We start from the raw sequence: 18,582 nt of genomic DNA, 5'->3' as shown, positions 1-18,582 counted from the left end.
TTTTATCAAGGCTAGGTGAGACAACCTCGTAGGAGGAAAAGGGTTCTGAGAGCAGGCAAGAGTCAGAGACCCCCTCATTTCCATAGTTAGGAGTCCAACAATAACCCATGCAGGCTCTGATTGCCTCTTCAGTCTCTGTGAGCCCCTATAAGCCCAGCTTAGCTGCTTCTGTGGGCCATGATCTCCTGGAGTCCTTGACCCTTTGACTCTAGCAATCCTTCCTCCTCCTCTTTGAAAGATCCCCTGGCTCCACCTAATGTTTCATTGATCAATGTGTCTACTTTTAATGCCAATACAAAGTGCTTTTTATTACTATTGCTCTGTAGTATTGCTTGAAGTAAAGGATGGTGATACCTCCAGCAGTTCCTTACTGCTCAGGTTTGTTTTAGCTATCCTGGGTTTTGTTTGTTTGTTTGTTTTTCTATATGAAATTGAATATTGTTTTTTCAAGGTCTGCAAAGAATCATGTTGGATTTTTGATGTGGATTGCATGGAATCTGTAGATTGCTTTTGGTAGGTTTGACATTTTTATTATGCTAATCCTACCAACCCATGAGCATAAGAGACCTTTCCATTTTCTAACATTTTCCTCAGTTTTTTTTTTCAGACTTGAAGTTTTTGTCATACAAATCTTTCCCTTGCTTGGTTAGAGTTATTACAAGATTTTTATTTTTTATTTTTATTTTTTTTACTGTCTGTAGCTATTGTAAAGGGTGTTTTTCCCCCGATTTTTTTTTCAGTCTGTTTGTCATTTGTATATAGGAGGGCCACTGATTTTTTTTTTTTGAGTTTATCTTGTATCCAGTCACATCAGTGAAAGTGTTTATCAGCTGTAAGATTCGCTGGTAGAATTTTTGGGGTCACTTATACATATTATTATATCATATGCAAATAGTGGTACTTTGACTTCTTCCTTTCCGATTTGTATCCCCTTGGTCTCCTTCATTTGTCTTACTGCTTCAAGTGCTGTATTATATTGAGTAGATATGGAGAGAGTAGACAACCTTGTTCTGTTCCTCATTTTAGTGGAATTGCTTTGAGTTTCTCTCCATTCAGTTAGATGTTGGCAATCAGCTTGCTGTAAATTGCCTTTATTATGTTTAGGTATGTCCCTTGTATCCATGCTTTCTCCGAGACCCTTTACCTGAAGAGGTGTTGGATTTTGTCACATGATTTTTCAACACCCAATGAAATGATCATGTAGTTTCTCACTTTCAGTTTGTTTATATGGTGGGTTACATTGACAGATTTTTGTATGTTGAACCATCCCTGCGTCTCTGGGATGATGCCTACTTGATCATAGTGAATCATCTTTTTGTTGTGTTCTTGGATTCACTTTGTGAGTATTTTATTGAGTATTTTTGCATGCACATTCATGAGGGCATTGGTCTGTAATTGTAAAAGATATTTGTTGAGTCTGTGTGGTTCTGTTTCTATTTTATGAAATAATTTGAGGAGTATTTAATATCAACTATTCTTGGAAATTCTGGTAGATTTCTGTGCTAAAACCTTCTGATCAAGGGTTTTGTTTTTGTTTTTTTTTTGGGGGGGAGTAGGGAATAGGGAACTTTTGATGACTGTTTAGATTTTCCAATTTTGTGTAGTACAGGTTTTTAAGTATAACCTAATGATTCGTTGGATTTCCTCAGTGTCTGTTGTTATATTGGCCTTTTCATTTCTGATTTTGTTAATTTGTATATTCTCGCTCTTTTCATTAGTTAAGGGTTTGTCTATCTTTTTGGTTTTCTCGAAGAACCAACTCTTTTGTTTCATTGACTCTTTGTATTGTTCTTTCTTTTTTTAAATTTTAACCCTGAGTTTGATTATTTGTTGCCATCTATTCTTCATGGGTGTTATTATTCCTTTCTGTTCTAGAGCTTTCGGGTGTGTTGTTAAGTTGCTAGTGTGAGATTTCTCCAAATTCTTTATTCAAGCACTTAGTGCTGTGAACTCTCCTCTTAGCGCTTCTTTCATTGTGTACAGTAGTTTTGTGTATGTTGAGCACTCATTTTCATTGAATTATAGGTAGCCTTTAATTTCTTTATTTCTGTCTTGACCTAGGTGCCATTCATTAGGGGGTTGCTCAGCTTCTACAAGTTTGTAGACTTTCAGTTGTTTTTATTATTGTTGAAATCCAGCTACAATCTGTGGTGGCCTGACAGGATGAAGGGGGTTATTTCATTCTTTTAAATCTGTTGAGACTTGCTTTGTGTCTGAGTATGTGGTTAATTTTGGCGAAGTTCTGCGAGGTGCTGAGAAAAAAGATGTATGTTCTTTTGTGGTTGGGTGAAATGTTCTGTAGATATCTGTTAGATCCATTTGGTTTATAACATCTGTTAGCTCCAGATTTCTCTGTTTAGTTTTTGGCTGGATGACATGTCCATTGGTAAGAGTGGGGTATTGAAGTCCCCCACTAGCAAAGTGTGATGGTTGATGTGTGGTCTAATCTGTAGCAATGTTTCTTTTACAAATGTAGGTGCCATTGTGTTTGGGACATAGATGTTGAGAATTGAAACATCATCTTGGTAGATTTTTCCTTTGATTAGTATGAAATGTCCTTCTCCATATCTTTTGATTAATTTTGGTTTGAAGTCTATTTGGTTAGGTATTAGAATAGGTACTCCATCTTGCTTCTTAGGTCCATTTGCTTGGAAAATCTCTTTTCAACCTTTTACTCTGAGGTAATGTCTATCTTTGATATTGAGTTGTGTTCCTTATATTAAGTAAAAGGATGAATTCTGTTTTCACATTCATTCTGTTGGTCTATGTCTTTTTATTGAGGAATTGAGTCCATTGATACTGAAAGATATCAATGACCTATAATAGCTAATTCATGTTATTTTGTTGTTTTTGGATGTAGTGGGGGTGGTAGTGTGTGTGTGTGTGCATGTGCACAAGGGTGCATGAATGTATTTCTCTTCTTTAGGTTTTGTATTATAATGTAAGATTATTCCCTATGTTTCCCCAGATATAGGTAACCCCTTAGAGTTGGAGTTTTCCTTCTAGTACTTTCTGTAGGGCGGGGTTTGTAGATAGATGCTGTTAAAATTTGACTTTATCATGGAGTATCTTGCTTTTTCCATCTATGATGAGTGAACATTTTGCTGGGTATAGTAGTCTAGGCTGCCATCTGTGGTCTTTTGGAGTCTGTAGCACATCTGTCCAACCCTTCTGGATTTTACAGTCTCCATGTGAAGTTGAATGTAATTCTAATAGGTCTACCTTTATATGTTACTTCCTCTTTTCCCCTTGCAGCTTTTAATATTCTTTCTTTGTTTTGCATATTTAGTGTTTTGATTACTATGGGGTGAGAGAACTTTCTTTTCTGGTCCAGTCTATTTTGCGTTCTGTATGCCTCTTGTGCCTTTATATGCATCACCTTTAGTTTAGGAAAATTTTTTCTATAATTTTGTTGGAAATATTTTCTGGGCCTTTGAGCTGAGAATCTTCTTCTATTCCTATTATTCATAGGTTTGGTCTTTGCTTAGTGCCCCAGATTTCCTAGATATTTTGTGGTAGAACTTTTTTAAGGTAATATTTTCTTTGACCAATTTATATATTTCTTCTATTGTAACCTCAACACTTGAGATTCTTTCTTCCTTCTCTTGTATTCTGTTGGTATTACTTGCATCTGTCATTCCTGTTTGCTTATCTAGATTTTCAACTTTCAGAATTCCTTCAATTTGGGATTTCTTTATTGTTTATACTTCCATTTTCAGGTTTTAAATCAATTTTATTCATTTCCTTCGACTGTTTTTTCTTGTTTTCACTTAAGGGATCTACTCATTTCTTCCAATTTTTTATTTGTCTTTTCCCCCTTTGTTTAAGTGATTTATTCACTTCTTCTTTAAGAGTCTCTATCATCTCCATAAAGTTTGTTTTAAGGTCTTTTTCTTGTGCTTCAGATGTATTGAAATATTTGGGGCTTCCTGTAGTAGGCTAGTTGGGCTCTGGTGGTGATATATTGCCCTGGCTATATTGATATATTGATTGTGTTCTTACACTGGCATCTAGGCATCAAGATTTGGAATGGTTATATGTCTAGGTACCAATTTCTGGCTTTGTCTTTCTTAGATGGGTGTTTTGTTCCTTTGTTTCTGTTTGCTCTCTAGCCTTCTGGCCTGTGTGGTCTGTGGTAGAGCAGTTGGAGTTCTGGTGACCTGTGTGGCTTCCGATCCAGGAGGAAGTTTCCATCTGAGTTAAGGGCTGGTCTCTGGCAGGTGTGGTCTGTGGTTGGGCACCCCTGTCTGCCCAAGGGAACTGAGAGAGTTGGGGAGGACTGCGGCAGCTGTCCCACTTAGTCTTCTGTTCATTCATCTTTTATTCATCCATTCAGGAAGTTTACAATGGCCGTTTCCTACAGTGCCATAGATTGCATGAGATACTATTTCATTATCAGAAATAATCTGTGTCCTTACTTAGTTTGCAAATTAATAAGAAGAGGTATCAAACAACTACAGTCACAGCAAGCACTAAAAAGAAGGGTGTGATACGCACTACAGTGTATAAGAGCAGAAGGGCCTAGCCCGGTAGTCACTCAAAGGGTATCCTAGGGAATGTGACTTTCAAGTTGAGATAAAGATGAGAAGGTGGCTAGTAAGGCTGAACTGGGGAAAAGGGTACTAGCTGAGAGAAGCTCAGGCAAAACAAAAGTAGCCCCAAGGGATTTGCTAAATATGGAATCGAAAGCTTAACAGTAGCCAGAGGAGTGGAAGAAAGAGCAAAGTTGATCTCAAAAAGGGAACTCTAGTCTTTATCCAAAAGCACCAATCAACCACTGAACTGATTTTAATCTTAACCAAGCAGTACTTATCTGATTACTCCAGCCATGATATACAGAGGGACTGGCAGGCTCAAGAGTAATGGTGAGAAAAACGAACTAAAGATAAAATGGCCCTCTTTGTACACAGGCGTAGAAGAGGTAACACAGGAACACACCGCGTGGAAGATAATGCCAGCAGGAATGTGCTCTCTGCCTATCACAGAGTGGACTGCACAATTTGGATTCACAGGGGTAAGATCGGGGCTTCCAGAAAAGGTCTAGCCACCTTCTAAGGGAGGAACAAGGGTTCTCAGTGGGTCCGCAGGATCTTTCACCTGTGAGAGAAGCTTGTGGAGATGAGGCTGCCCAAGGTCATTCTCTTTCCCTCTCTCTGCAGTCCTACATATACAGTCACACCAAAGACTTCAGTCTGACTGCCTCAGAAATCTACCACCACTCTACTTCCTAGAATCTCCTTGACATTGCTTTATGTTTTATATCTGACTAAGATCCATATTTAAATCACATCAGGGATGATTTCACCTATAAGAATGTTGCCTACAAATGCTGTCAATTAAACTGAAGAAAAAGATGACTGTGAAATTGTATGAAAACTGTAATCATATGTTATTGTATATAAACGACCCCACTAGCATGCAGCAGCATTTATCTTGGCTTTCTTCCATACTCCAAGGCTCTCTGCTGCCTGCTGGCACCAGGAACACAGCCGGGATTCATTCTTGAGCCGAATTTTTTTCTGACTGAAATTCTATGCTAAAAACTGTAAAGGAAACTCACTCCCATTCATTTATTTTGGATTTAGATGAACAGACTGGGAGGAGGAGGGGAGAACAATAGTTCTTTACACTTACATCAGTAAGTTGATTAAAGGTTAAACAATCCTCACTTGACTTCATGGTCTGAACTAGAATAGTCAGGAAAATAATTATGCAATAATTATGCAAAGCAGTTCTTCTGCGGGCAAAGAAGGCAACAATGTGTCATGAAGCACATCAGGACATTGCCAAATGCATAATCTTCCACATTCTAAAAGTTCTCAACTCCTCTCTGTTGTGAAGTACTGTCAATAAAGGCAATGGAACTATATACTCAGAAGTTAAATTACACAGTTGACACAGACTTGTTTCTTTAATTTTCACATTTATATGAATGCCCAAATATGGTAGGAAATGAGTATCACATTCCTAAAGATTATTTCATATTCCAAAAATAGTAACAGCCATGCAAAATGTACTGTTTGAAACACACTACTCCAATATGAGTCTCTTACTGCTGCTATTGTAACTTTGGATCCTGCAGTGCTCGGTATCCTCTCAAAGTACAGGCTTGGTGCCCGGAACTAAATACTATGAGAAGAAAGGCTCTGTGCAAGAGCAGGAGGTCTGTCTTCTCTAGGAAGTCTGTCCTCGTTTGCTCTCTTCTATGGCAGAAAATTTCCTAAACATTTGCACATATTTCTGGAAGACTTTATGAATAATTCCTAAATTTAAAAATTACTTGAATAATAGTAAATTATCAGCAGATCATCAGCTTGTTAAAATTTCAAAACTTTTTCCTATTTACTATTTCAAATTATCCTTGGCCAAAACACTAGTAATCTTAAAAAACAGGGCAATGTTTTAGATTATCCTATGCTGATTTCATTTTCCCAAGTTCAATTCACAGTCTTGAATTAACCACTTTGATGATAATTTTTGAGGGATGGGGTTGAAGAGATGACTTAGCTGTTAAAAGTATTTGTTGTTCTTGCAAAGAACCTGGGTTCAGGTCTCAGTACCCACACGGTGGTTCTCAACCATCTATAACTGCAGTTCTTTGGAATGCGATGCCTCTTTTGAACTCTGTAGGCACCAGCCATGCATGTGGTGCACATATATGCATGCAGGCAAAACACTCATGCTCATAAAAGAAAATGTATGTACAAAGTTTTGGATTCTTTTATTTTCGTGGTTATCGTGTGTGCGCGATGTGTGAATGCAGGATGAGTACTATGGTGTTCACGTGAAGGCCAGAGGACAACTTCCATCTCCACATGGGTTTCAGGGACTCAACAAAGATCACCAGGCTTGAGAGGCAAATGTGTTTACCCTCTAGGTTGTCGCACCAGATTTAATCATAGTAACTTAATAATATGCATGCCGAGATTAGTTTATCCCTCTTGGGTAAGAAATAAAAGGACACCACAACTTCTTTGAAGTTTTGGAGCTATTATTTGGTGAAGTTGAACACAGAAGAAGCTCCTGCTCACTTTGTCGCTACCCTCGCTCTCTCTTTGCCTCCATCACCTCTTCTAGCTTAATTTTTATCTTGACCCAAACCTGTATTTCTACCTGTATCTAACATGTATCTAATCGTTCTATACACATACATGTTTGGATTGTGCTTCCTCTCTCTTTCCTTCCTTCCTTCCTTCCTTCCCTTTTCCCTCCCTCCCTTTTTCTCTCCCTCTCTCCTTTCCTCATTCCTTCCTTCCTTTCTTTTTTGAATCTTAGAAACTTCTCAGGGTAAGAGTTCACTTACATTTCCAGTTTATAATACCTTTGGGCACTTTATGCTCACAGTTTCTAAAGCTATAATTATGGAGAATTAGCTCAATTTATTGTCAAAACCAGAAGAGGAAAAAATTTCTCACTGCTCCTCAAGAGTCAGACCTCTCTTTCCTGGAGAGTTTAAGCAGCACACAACTGTAATAATGGGGACTAGTTTCTCTGTCTCTCTTGCAAATGGAGTTTGCCCCTGACTCATACACTCTCTAAGCTTTATGTTCTTCTCTATACTTATTACCTGGCCTTTGCTGCCTTCCTTGTGCTAATTGATGCAATCCTGGGAAGAGTAAGCCTCAGGAGAATCTTTCTCAGATTCAATTTGTTTCCAAACTAGAAAGGATAAATCAAATAATGAAAAACTCAAAACAAGATCAAAGAAAACGTAACAGATATGTAAGCAATACCTAAGGCTCAAAAAATATATATCCAGACCAGGGTTTTGTTTTGTTTTGATTTGATTTGAGGTTCAATGAATGGGTAGAAGAGGAAAGGACTTTCACTTCTCTCTGGATCATTTGGCAAAGTACAGAAAGGTCATATGCTTCATGTGAGACCTGAAATAGCATGAGACAAAAGTTCGTATGAATATTATAAATGCAATAATTTAGTAAATGCTTTTCATATTGTTATCTGCAACTGCTATAACATGTTAGAACAAATTTAGTAACTTAGAACAACTCAAATTCATCATATGCAGCTGTGAGATCAGGAGCCCAGAGGGTTCCAGTGGACTAAACTGGAGGCATTCATCATCAGGGCTGCAGTCTTTTCAGGGCCTCTAGCGATGAAGTTATTCCCTTGATCTTTCCAGTAAGCTGATGGCACATTCTTTGACTAATGGGGCCTTCTTCCCTCTTCAGAGGCAGCAATGGAAGGTAGAATTCTTGACCTATAAAATCACTCTGAGTTCTTCTGTCAGCCTCCTCTACTTTAAAGGAACTTTGCCAGACATCATTGGGCCCACCAGAAGTAGCCCCACCCTACTTCAAGGTCAGCTGATTGGTGTAGTTCTTTCTGCAACTTTACTTCCCTTTGAAGGTAACGTATTCACAGGTTATGAGGATTAGGTCATTGCTGTTTATGGGAGGAGTGAGAGGAACACTATTCTGTTCTGCCTACCCATCGTGGAATGGAATGTGATTTCCTGATTAGCCTCTCATGCTCTGTGGGTCTGTGAAGGGCAAGAGCAGCTTGTTTTCTGTTGTGGTGTCAACATTTGCACTCATCAGGAAGTTGCTGAAAATGCTCTGGTTTTAGGATCTCTCAGAGGAGGATGCGGGGAGAGGATTTGTTATTCAAGAAGTTTTACTTTTGTACTCTCAGTTGAAGGATGGAACCAAAATGAGATGATGAGAGTAGGAATCAGCTTCTGATTTTAGGGCCATTCTGATATAGTTTCTTTCATATCCCTTTGCAAATATATCTACCATTTACTCCCTATTCCAAGAGACCGCGTTTCCTTAGTCTTTTCAAGAACCATACGAAGGGCTTTTGGGTCCTTTTTGTTAATATGCCTCAACCCCAGAGTTCAATCAAAACCTGCTTTGTAGGTTATTCAAACTATTTATACGAACATATGACCATAGGGACATTTCTATTTTAAAAGGAATCTGCTGACAGCAATAAAAATGTAGTCCACAAATTATTTTTAACTTGGCTGATAGTTGACATTTTGGGCTAATTTTAGCACGTAGGCCTTTTATATAAACCAGACTTTCCTATACTAAATTTACATAAAGAATAGACATTCTATTAATTGTGAGATAATTATTAGTTTGCATATTTTAAAATATACTTTACATAAAAGAAATAGTATCAAATCTATCAGAAAGACAGTGTCTAACTCACTTATTAACGCAACTAACATGCTCCAAAACACAGAGTCCTACTGCTATAAAATAAGATTTTGGCTGAATGTTAGCTAGTTATTTTACATTTCTGTTCAAACTAATACTGATGTTTTAATCATTTGTTTTATGCCTTTTTATGCCTTTTGTTATTGCTCATCAAAGTTACCCCCTTGATGCTGCATAGATTTTAAAGAGCTTTTCACAGCGGATATCCCAGCTTTTAATTGCACAACCTTCCATATGATGGTGCTATTTTTTCCTGACTCAATTTATGTAATTTTATTTTAAACCTTACCTCAATACTCTAACACTCCTAGAACTAATAAAGGCACATATAATCATTAAAGTTAGCCCACTATCATTTAATATACACACGGAACAGCATAGGAGAGAAGGTTCTTGACTGTCACATTCCATTTTTCTGAAAGCACTGTGCCTAAGAAATTAACTGTCTCTCTCCCAGGTTGGCTCAACTCCTGCTTGTAATTTGGTTTTTATATTAAGAATGTTTTCTCAGCCTAGAATTTGTTTGACTTCCTTTTCCTGATATAATTTTAGTGTTCTTTATAGGATTTATCTCAAATTTATCTCCTCTGTGAATTCTGAGCCAGTTCTACTATCAATTACAATCATAGAAACTTCCTCCCCTGTTTACCCAAAGTCCTTTGCTCTTATCTCTTGATACATTTATCATGTGGTGTTTTAATTATTTCTCTATCTTTTCCACAGTAGTCTGTGTTCCCTGGGGATGTATGACATCACACGCACAGTATCCTATGTGCAGTAAAAATTACCAAATATGTTTCGAGTTAATAATGTCTAGAAAGAACAAATGGTTTGTACCTCCAGTCTTGGGTCTTACTGTGATCGAAGGCAGAGCTTTTCTTTTGTGCCAACTGCTGGGTCTCAAATAAACACACAAAAACTTATATTATTTACAAAATGCTCAGCCTATAGCTCCGGCTTATTATTAACTATCTCTTACAACTTAAATTAACCCATTTTTATTAATCTCGTGGCTTTACCCATCCTCTAGCATGTCTTGTTCCCCTAGCGACTGGCTCACATCTCTCCCTGACTCTGCCCTTCTTCCTCTCTGTATTTTCAGTTTGTTTTTCCCACCTAGCCTTATCCTGTCTTGCTATAGGCCTAATCAGTCTTATTATCAACCAAAGAGAGTAATATATATTCACAATGTACAGAAGGACTATCCCACAGCACGTTACAGAAAGCAACAGTGGCTATGCATATGTACGTGCTCTCTCTACTTTTTGTGTTGGAGGTGCAATTCTGGAAAGAGAATTTAATGAACTCTCAAAGGGAACCGCTAGGAAAAGTTACTCCCTTTGGGAGAGGACTGAGCTGGTCACTCCCAGTTTGGGGGTTATGGAAAATCTTTCAATAATGAGGATGACATGTAAGTTCACAATATCCTGAATGGGAAGGATTTGGGTCTCATTCTTTTGTGAGGTGCTAGATAATTCCAAATTGAGCTTCACACACTTCTTAATAACACAACAAAATGCATGACAAACTCTATTTTTATCATTGTGTTAATTTATCAGCAAGTGTAGTACCTGAATCTCAAGTACGAGACACTAGAAATATTAAGAGTTATAAAATTCATTTTAGCAAAGGATCGCTTCCTTCCTGCCTCCCTTTGTTCATCCATTCAGTAGTATGAACCCTGAAGGCAAAGATTAAAGACTGAAGCTAAGGCCTCACTTATACCAGAACACTGTATTATTGAGCTACATCTCCAACCCCCAGGACTTAGATTTTAAATCTGTTTCACATTTAATAATTGCTTTTACTGAAAGGTACTTACCTCCTAAAGCTATATGTTATATTTAGATTAGCATACTATAACTGACATTAAAGTTTTCATAGTTGCTTATGTTAGTCTTCAGGGTTTTGCGGACTGTTTTTAGGTCTACTTGACCCAAGGCAGAGTCATTGAAGGAGTGAGCCTCAGCAGAGAAAGAAAACTTCCGTAAGGTAGGACTGTAGATAAGTCTGTAGGGTATTTTCTTAATTAGTGAGAGATGAGAGAGGGTCCAGCCCATTGTGAACCCTGAGTTCTATAAGATCCTGGGTTCTATAAGAAAGTAGGCTGAGCAAGCCATGAGGAGCAAGCCAATAAGCAGCACTCTAACATGGCCTCTGTATGAGCTCCTGCCTCCAGATTCCTGATGTATTTGAGTTCTTATCCTGACTTCTATGATGGACTACAAAGGTTGTGGAAGCACAAGACAAATAAACCCTTCCTCCCCAGCTTGCTTTTAGTTATGATATTTCATCTAAGCACTAGAAACCCTAAATAGGACAGGGGTAGAATCATTTATTCAGTCAGTGAAGACAACACTGCTTAGGGATCCTTGGGGTGCTATTATTCAGGATACAGATCCTGGAAAATGTCAATAGGAAATTGCACCAACCCCTCTCAGGTTTCTGTATGTTGCTTAAATATTTCAAGAAATCAGGAAAGCAACATTGCATTGCAGGAAAGGTAAAGAGGGTTATATCTATGATTTATTACAAATTAGTTAAGATAACATACAGAAACACATTAATCTTTACAACAAAGTGAATTTACTTCTAGTCATGAATACATTTTGCATAGTATATATAATTTGGCAAAAGTTCAATAATTATGAACTTTTCCACTGACAACTGAAGGAATAAATGACAATCTCTGTCCAAATCAGCCTTCACATTTTCAAAATTGATATGCATAGAATGTTTGCTTACAAACCAAAGGAAGTTACAATATAATCTTAGCTTCAATGATTGCACAAGGCAGAGTTTTCAGTTTAAAAATGAAGAGTTATGACAACTAAGGTATTAAATTAGGTATCAAAATATCAGCTTTTCATATTGAATTAATTTTTATTTGGAAAATGAATGACTTCAGTGAACTTTCCCTTCAGACAGAAAAGCTCTTTGTCTTTATTTATTTGGTTGTTGTTTTAAGTATAAAGGCCTGCTTGTTCTAAAAAGGTTCTTTAACTCTGGGACTGTATTTATATTTTTGAAAGTTGCTCGTATTTTTGTAAGATTATATATGAAGTCTGGAGTTTTAATGAATGGTAACTAACACAAATTCATCGGGACAATCTTTAAAGGACTTTGGCTACTCATCTACATCCCATACACAGAAAATACTTAGAAATACTTCCCCTTATATAAAATTTCTAAGCCTTAGGAATGTGAAATGTTTCAAATACAAAAGCCTTATTTATGAAGTGGCTTCACTGTTAAATTCAGGTGTTATACCTTTTAAATCTCTGTGGTTCACAGTGACTTTAAAATACCTATATAATGTGCCAATGTCTTTACACTGTTACTTTATTACTTATATGGCAGATACTTGTCAGCAGACGTTTAATTTAATTTTCAAAGTCTGCAAGTGACACTTGGGCACTGCTGCATCACCTCTACTCTTCTTCCCAAATGTGACGGCTTCGCCAGTTTGTAATTTATTTTACATCTGTTGGTTCTCGCCTAGATCTCTAGGGTATCCAGTCTCTGGGTCCTCGCCCTCCAGATGGTGTCAGGGGTGAGTTCCTTCTTGTGGTGTAGGTCTCAAGCTGGACCAGTCATTGGTTGACCACTCGCACAATTTCTGCACCACCTTTAACCCGGCACATCTTGTAGGCAGGACAAATTGTAGGTCAGAGGTTATGCGGCTGGATTGGGATTCCAATCCCTCCACAGGAAGAGGTGCCTGGTTACAAGAGATGGCCAGTTCAGGCTCCTTATCCCCCACTGCAATGAGTCTTAGCTAGGGCCACCCTCATAGATTCCTGGTAGTTTTCATTGCATTTCATGGTTTCATGCATTTCATTGCATGGTTTCTAAGTTGCCGCCGAGATCCCCCCCCACAACTCCAGCTGCCTTTCCCCACACCTGATCTCTCCTGTTCCCACCCCCAGTCTCTCCACCCAATCCCACCTATCCACCTAAAGTGCTGGATCATCTTTTTGATATGTGAAGCAGTCAGTACTTCTAGTAATACTGTTCCTTTCCAATTATATCTATATATATGAAAACTAAAAGGACGAATTCCATTGTTCTGTCTCTATAAAGCATTTGTAAGTTGTATCCCTGCTGTTTCTTTGTATGTCATTTTAGTTCCAGAACGCCTACTCCCCACTACATGATGCTGTCTAGAAAAATGTCCAAACTGTCCCACAATGGAATGTTGTGTGTTCTTCAATTTAGCAGCAACTACTCAGATGTCACCAATCAGCACCTTAAAGGAAGTGAATGTGACTGATGAGCCAGAATTTTTATTTCTCTTAAATTGATATAAAAATAGCCACATGGGAACGGTGGTGATTCTGTTAGACAAGCGTAGAACGAACGACTAAGTAGCTGATGTAGTGTGCAAATATGCTTCCTGCTCCCAGGCTCCACCCATTTCTCCAGCTGGTTAGCCCTTATCCAAACCAAGTCAAATTTCATTTCCTCTATAGAGAATAGTCTCATCTGCATGAACAACTTCATGACCTTAACACTCTAAAGGAAATCATTAAGTTAGTCTACAAAAATTTAATTAAAATGTATGTAAGCTTTGGTATAAATAAAAGTAATATTGCTATTTTCTATTAATTGAAAGCTTATAATCCTAAATACTTTATACATCATCTTTAAATTTTATTTTATACATCTTGTGTCATCTTCATATTATGATTCTAAAATATGAATAATTTACATTTCAAGTATAAACACTCTTTTAAAATCATTGATTTGTTGGGTTTTTTTGTGTGTATGTGTATAGTGTGTGACATGGGGGTACTTGTATTGTTGATCAGAGGACAACTTGCAGGAATCATTTTCTTTTTTCATGTTGGTCTTGGGATTAAAGTCATCCTAAGGCTAGGTGGCAAGCACCTTCCCCTGCTGCGCCACCTTGCCAGCCCGTAATTCCTTTTTTATTAGGAAACCATGATCTAGAGAGGTGAGGTGACTTGTTCAGGTCAAACAGCCAGTGAACGATGGAGTTAGAATCTGCATTAAGTCCATGACTGGTGGGGACCTTGTCAGACTAGGCAGAACCAAATGGGAACCTCAATATGATGGAAAATCAAAATAAAACTAATCCTCTCTGAGATGCATCTGTTAACAATCATAGTTTAGTGGAAATAGAAGATTGTGGGTCAATTTACATGAATCCAGGTCTATCATAGGTTCACCATCACTTTCTAAAGGACAAGTGGCTCCCTCTAGTGAGAGTTGATGGGAATAACAGGGCTAGCAAATATTAAAAAGTGAAAGTAACATTTCTTAGTGTGAAAGAAATTGCGTGCGTGTGTGTGTGTGTGTGTGTGGCATTTTTTAAAACCCAGAACGCAATTTCAGAAGATCTTATATAGACATAGACACCCTGGTCAAGCTTAACCTATAGTGTCTTTTAAGAGAAGTCTAACTTTCTAACTACGCCATTCATCACAGGGCAAGCCGGTGACTCATTTGCTATACTAAAATCACCACTACTACAATAACTTTTATGGTAAAAGTTTTATATTAAGTCTTTCTATTTATGTATGTTTCTAGGTTATATTGTCTATGAACTTCATTGCAAGAAGATAAATCATGTTTTGGAAATATTTGTCATACAAAAGATGGCATTTGTTCTGATAATTTTGGCAAAATACTGACTTTGAGGACCAGGCATAGCTACTTGCTTTTTCTCAAAACAGAAAGGAAATGAATGAACTCGTCCTTAAATATTAATCTGTTTGTGAATGAAGAGGGAGAGAATATTTATCAACTTGACACCGATTTCCGTGTTTATGCCTTTGTGTTAAAGCGACGTCACATTTTGTTCAGAGAGCATCAGAATCAAACCTTGGGCTCAAATCATTCCTCTGTCATTTTCTATGCCACTTTGGTAAGCGACTCAGTTTCTCCTCGTCTCAGCTCCACAGGGAGTGAAATGATTTTTGTAAGTGCTATACGATGTGGTGTTTATGACAGCGGTAGATGCACCAGTACGGACAATCATTAATTATAACCACAAAGCATCTTCCAGAAAAATAGGAATTCCTAACAAACCCACAGAGCTTTGTCTCCCAGTAACAGAGACTAGAAGGGAATTGCGTTTTTATTATTGTTTTGATACGGCGGCGTCTCCCTCTGTAGCCCAGGTTAGCGTAGAGGTCGCGATCTCCCTCCGAAACGACAGGCAAGAACCGGTCCTACGAGGCTAGAATTCACAGTTCTCATTTCTAACAATGGGGGTGGGGGCACTGTGGCATCCGCCTCTGTTAGATACGGACATTTTTGCTCCGAGCTTTTTCGAATGCCAGGCGATATTTTCACCTTCTTACATAACTAGAAAGCGAATGCACGTGGCAGACCTTGAACAACAGTAGGCAGTGTAAAAGCTGTGCACTGCAGCCGAGATGATTCCAGAAGCCCTGCAAGCACCCCCTCACTGCCTTCGGTCTCCCAGGAAGACCGAGATGCCTTGCGCAGCAAGCTCTCGCGAGCTTTGCGGTCTGCGGCTCTGACGTCACCGCCCTGGAGACAGAGAAGGGGCGTAGCGGGAGCTGCGTGGGAGTTGTGTGTACACCGAGGGTGACGCGACCGTACCCGGCATGAGCGACCCGGAGCGGGACGAGGGGACTCCTGTCCCTGCCAGCCACGGCCTCTGCGATGCTGACAATGTCCCGGGGAGCCCAGGCCGGCGTCCGCTGCTCGGCGAGGGAAGCTCGGCGGCCGTGGTGACAGGTGAGGGCCTAGCGGAGACCGTGGCGAGCCCGGCGCCGCGGGGTGTCGTGGGCCTTGAACCCCAGACGCGGGTGACCGCAGCCCGGCAGGGAGAGACTCCGCCTCCCGCCTCGGGTCCCCCGGCCGCTGCATCCGTGGCCCCGGAAGACGGAGAGACGGCCAAGGCCGACGACGTCGCGGTGGCAGCTGCAGATGAGCCGTCTCGAGTGGCGACGGAAGGAAAGGAGGAGGTGATGGAGGTGGAGCAGAAGCCCCTGGGTGAAGAGATGGAGATGCTGGAGGCGAGTGGAGGGATGAGAGAGATGGAGGAGGAAGCAGGGCCCTGGCATTTGGGCATAAATCTCCGCATGAACCCCCTGGAGGCCATCCAGCAGGAACTGGACACTGTGAACGCTCAGGCTGACAGGGCCTTCCAACATCTGGAGCAGAAGTTTGGGCGGATGCGGCGACACTATCTGGAACGGAGGAACTACATCATTCAGAATATCCCAGGCTTCTGGATGACTGCCTTCCGGAACCACCCTCAGCTGTCCGCCATGATTAGGGGTCAGGATGCAGAGATGTTAAGGTACGTAACCAACCTGGAGGTGAAGGAACTCAGACACCCTAAGACTGGCTGCAAATTCAAGTTCTTTTTTCGGAGAAACCCCTACTTCAGAAACAAGCTCATCGTCAAGGAATATGAAGTGAGGTCTTCTGGTCGAGTGGTGTCTCTTTCCACTCCGATTGTATGGCGGAGGGGACATGAGCCCCAGTCCTTCATTCGCAGAAACCAAAACCTCATCTGCAGCTTCTTCACCTGGTTTTCAGACCACAGCCTTCCAGAATCTGACAGAATTGCTGAGATTATCAAAGAGGACTTGTGGCCAAATCCACTGCAGTACTACCTGTCCCGGGATGGAATCCGTAGACCCAGGCGTCGCCCAATAAGAGAGCCTGTGGAGATTCCCAGGCCCTTTGGCTTCCAGTCCGGCTAACCTTTGCTTTTGAAAATACAGCTGAAACATGCCCCTTCTCACCTGTGCTTGAGCAAATGCAGCGGGTATGCAGTGTTTTTGATTTTTTTTTCCTCCTGACTTCTGCATCTTCTCTTTGGATAGTGTCTCAACCTCAAGGTTAAGAGACTATGGACATGCTTCTGCTTTGACATGGCCTCCATGCTGTCTGTATTAGTATCTCCTGGTCCGTGGCCGTGGTTCATACCCTTCAGAGCTTAACACGTGATACTGAAGTTTGCACTGCTTGGACTCTGTTGTTTTTCCCTCTGTCACCTGTTTACTGCCACCTGGACTTCCTTTGCTCTGTCTAGGAGGCCCTTTCTATTTACCAGTTGAGCGTGTGACAGTATGGGCACCAAGTTTGCAGACAATTACCGGGCATTAATGATGTTGTAGGAGAACAGGAGTGGGCCACCTTCTGTGTGGTTTTTGTGACTCTTTTTCTGCACCACCACCTATACTGCTTGCTGTTGCCTATACCGAGCTCCATTGGCGCTTGCCAAGGCTCCTCACCCTCACTCTGCCACCCCACCTTCTCTTGTTATTTCAAATAAAAAGTAGTAGTTCAGAAACATCTGTAAGATCAGTAGACCATTTAGAATGGTAGCATTTCTAGAGAGGATGTTCTGTCAGAGAGGCTGCAGAACTCTGACTGCCTCATTTCCTCTCTTCCCAACTCCTTAGCTGGTTAGCAGTTCTAACAGGCTTATAGGGAGATGGCGCTAGATGGAAACAGGTGAAATCCTCCTTACACCATATGGAAGAGCTAAAGAGGTTGTGATGGGTACCCTAAGCAGGGAAAGTGAACTGGAAAGGGTTAGGATCAAATTAAGTCGGATAAACATTGGACTGAAGATGAAGACCAGGCAGACTGAGAGTTTTCAATTCCTGGTTGACCAGTGGTGCTGTGAGGAGAAATGCTTTCTCAGGATTGCAATAGGAAATGTGTGGGGAGTTCCGAGTTAATGACTTAAATATCGCCTACACAGTGCTGCTTTCCAGCCCAAGTTTGGGTTATTTTCCTCTTTTTACTTGTGACCTGGTGTAGCTGAAAGGGTAATATTGTGCTCCTGTATTACCAGCATTTAGTAAAGTGCTACTTGTTTCTGTTTACTGGAAAAGTTTAAATACTTTCTTTTCATTTATTTGGAAGCATTTGGAAGAACAATAGTCTTGACAATGCTGAATTGTTATGACTATTCATAACAATTTTCAATATTAATCTAAATTCTTAGAAACAGTTTAGATAATCTGGTCTTTATCAAGTTTGTCAAATTATTGTCTTCATGGAAAAATTAATATGTGATTTGATTGTCTTGGTAGCCTCTTAAAAATACAATAGTTGTGAAAACACTCTGACAATTAGAGCTGTACTGTGAGGATATTTCTTGTCATTTATATGCAAGATGGTAAATAAAGGCATGGCACTCTGTTGGATGTTTTATTTTTCACCCCTATAATGTATGGAAGAAATGGAGATTGTGATGGGTACCCTAAGCAGGGAATGTGAGCTGAATAGGACTAAATATATTAATAAAATCAGTTTTCCTTTATTGTTTAATGTGGCCAGTAGTAATTATACAGGACAGTACTCAGGTGAATCTCAAATCATATATGATATTTTAAAAAGTTTAACAGTATCACTTTCTTCCCATAAACTGGATGTG

General features: G+C 39.7%; 1 protein-coding gene across 1 annotated transcript; it reads left to right on the top strand.

Annotated features, from left to right (window-relative positions):
* The first annotated feature begins 15,701 nt into the window (after nt 1-15,701).
* Tspyl1 (TSPY like 1) lies at nt 15,702-18,347 on the top strand. The gene has a single exon (XM_048425140.3). It carries the CDS (start codon nt 15,785-15,787, stop codon nt 16,892-16,894), a length of 1,110 nt encoding a protein of 369 aa, XP_048281097.3. The 5' UTR covers nt 15,702-15,784; the 3' UTR covers nt 16,895-18,347.
* The last annotated feature ends 235 nt before the right edge of the window (nt 18,348-18,582 follow it).

The sequence above is a fragment of the Myodes glareolus genome, chromosome 1 (assembly GCF_982192425.1).
Source record: "Myodes glareolus chromosome 1, mMyoGla1.1, whole genome shotgun sequence".
Taxonomy (NCBI): domain Eukaryota; kingdom Metazoa; phylum Chordata; class Mammalia; order Rodentia; family Cricetidae; genus Myodes; species Myodes glareolus.
Note: the sequence above shows the minus strand (reverse complement) of the source record. Positions and strands in the feature narration are given on the sequence as shown.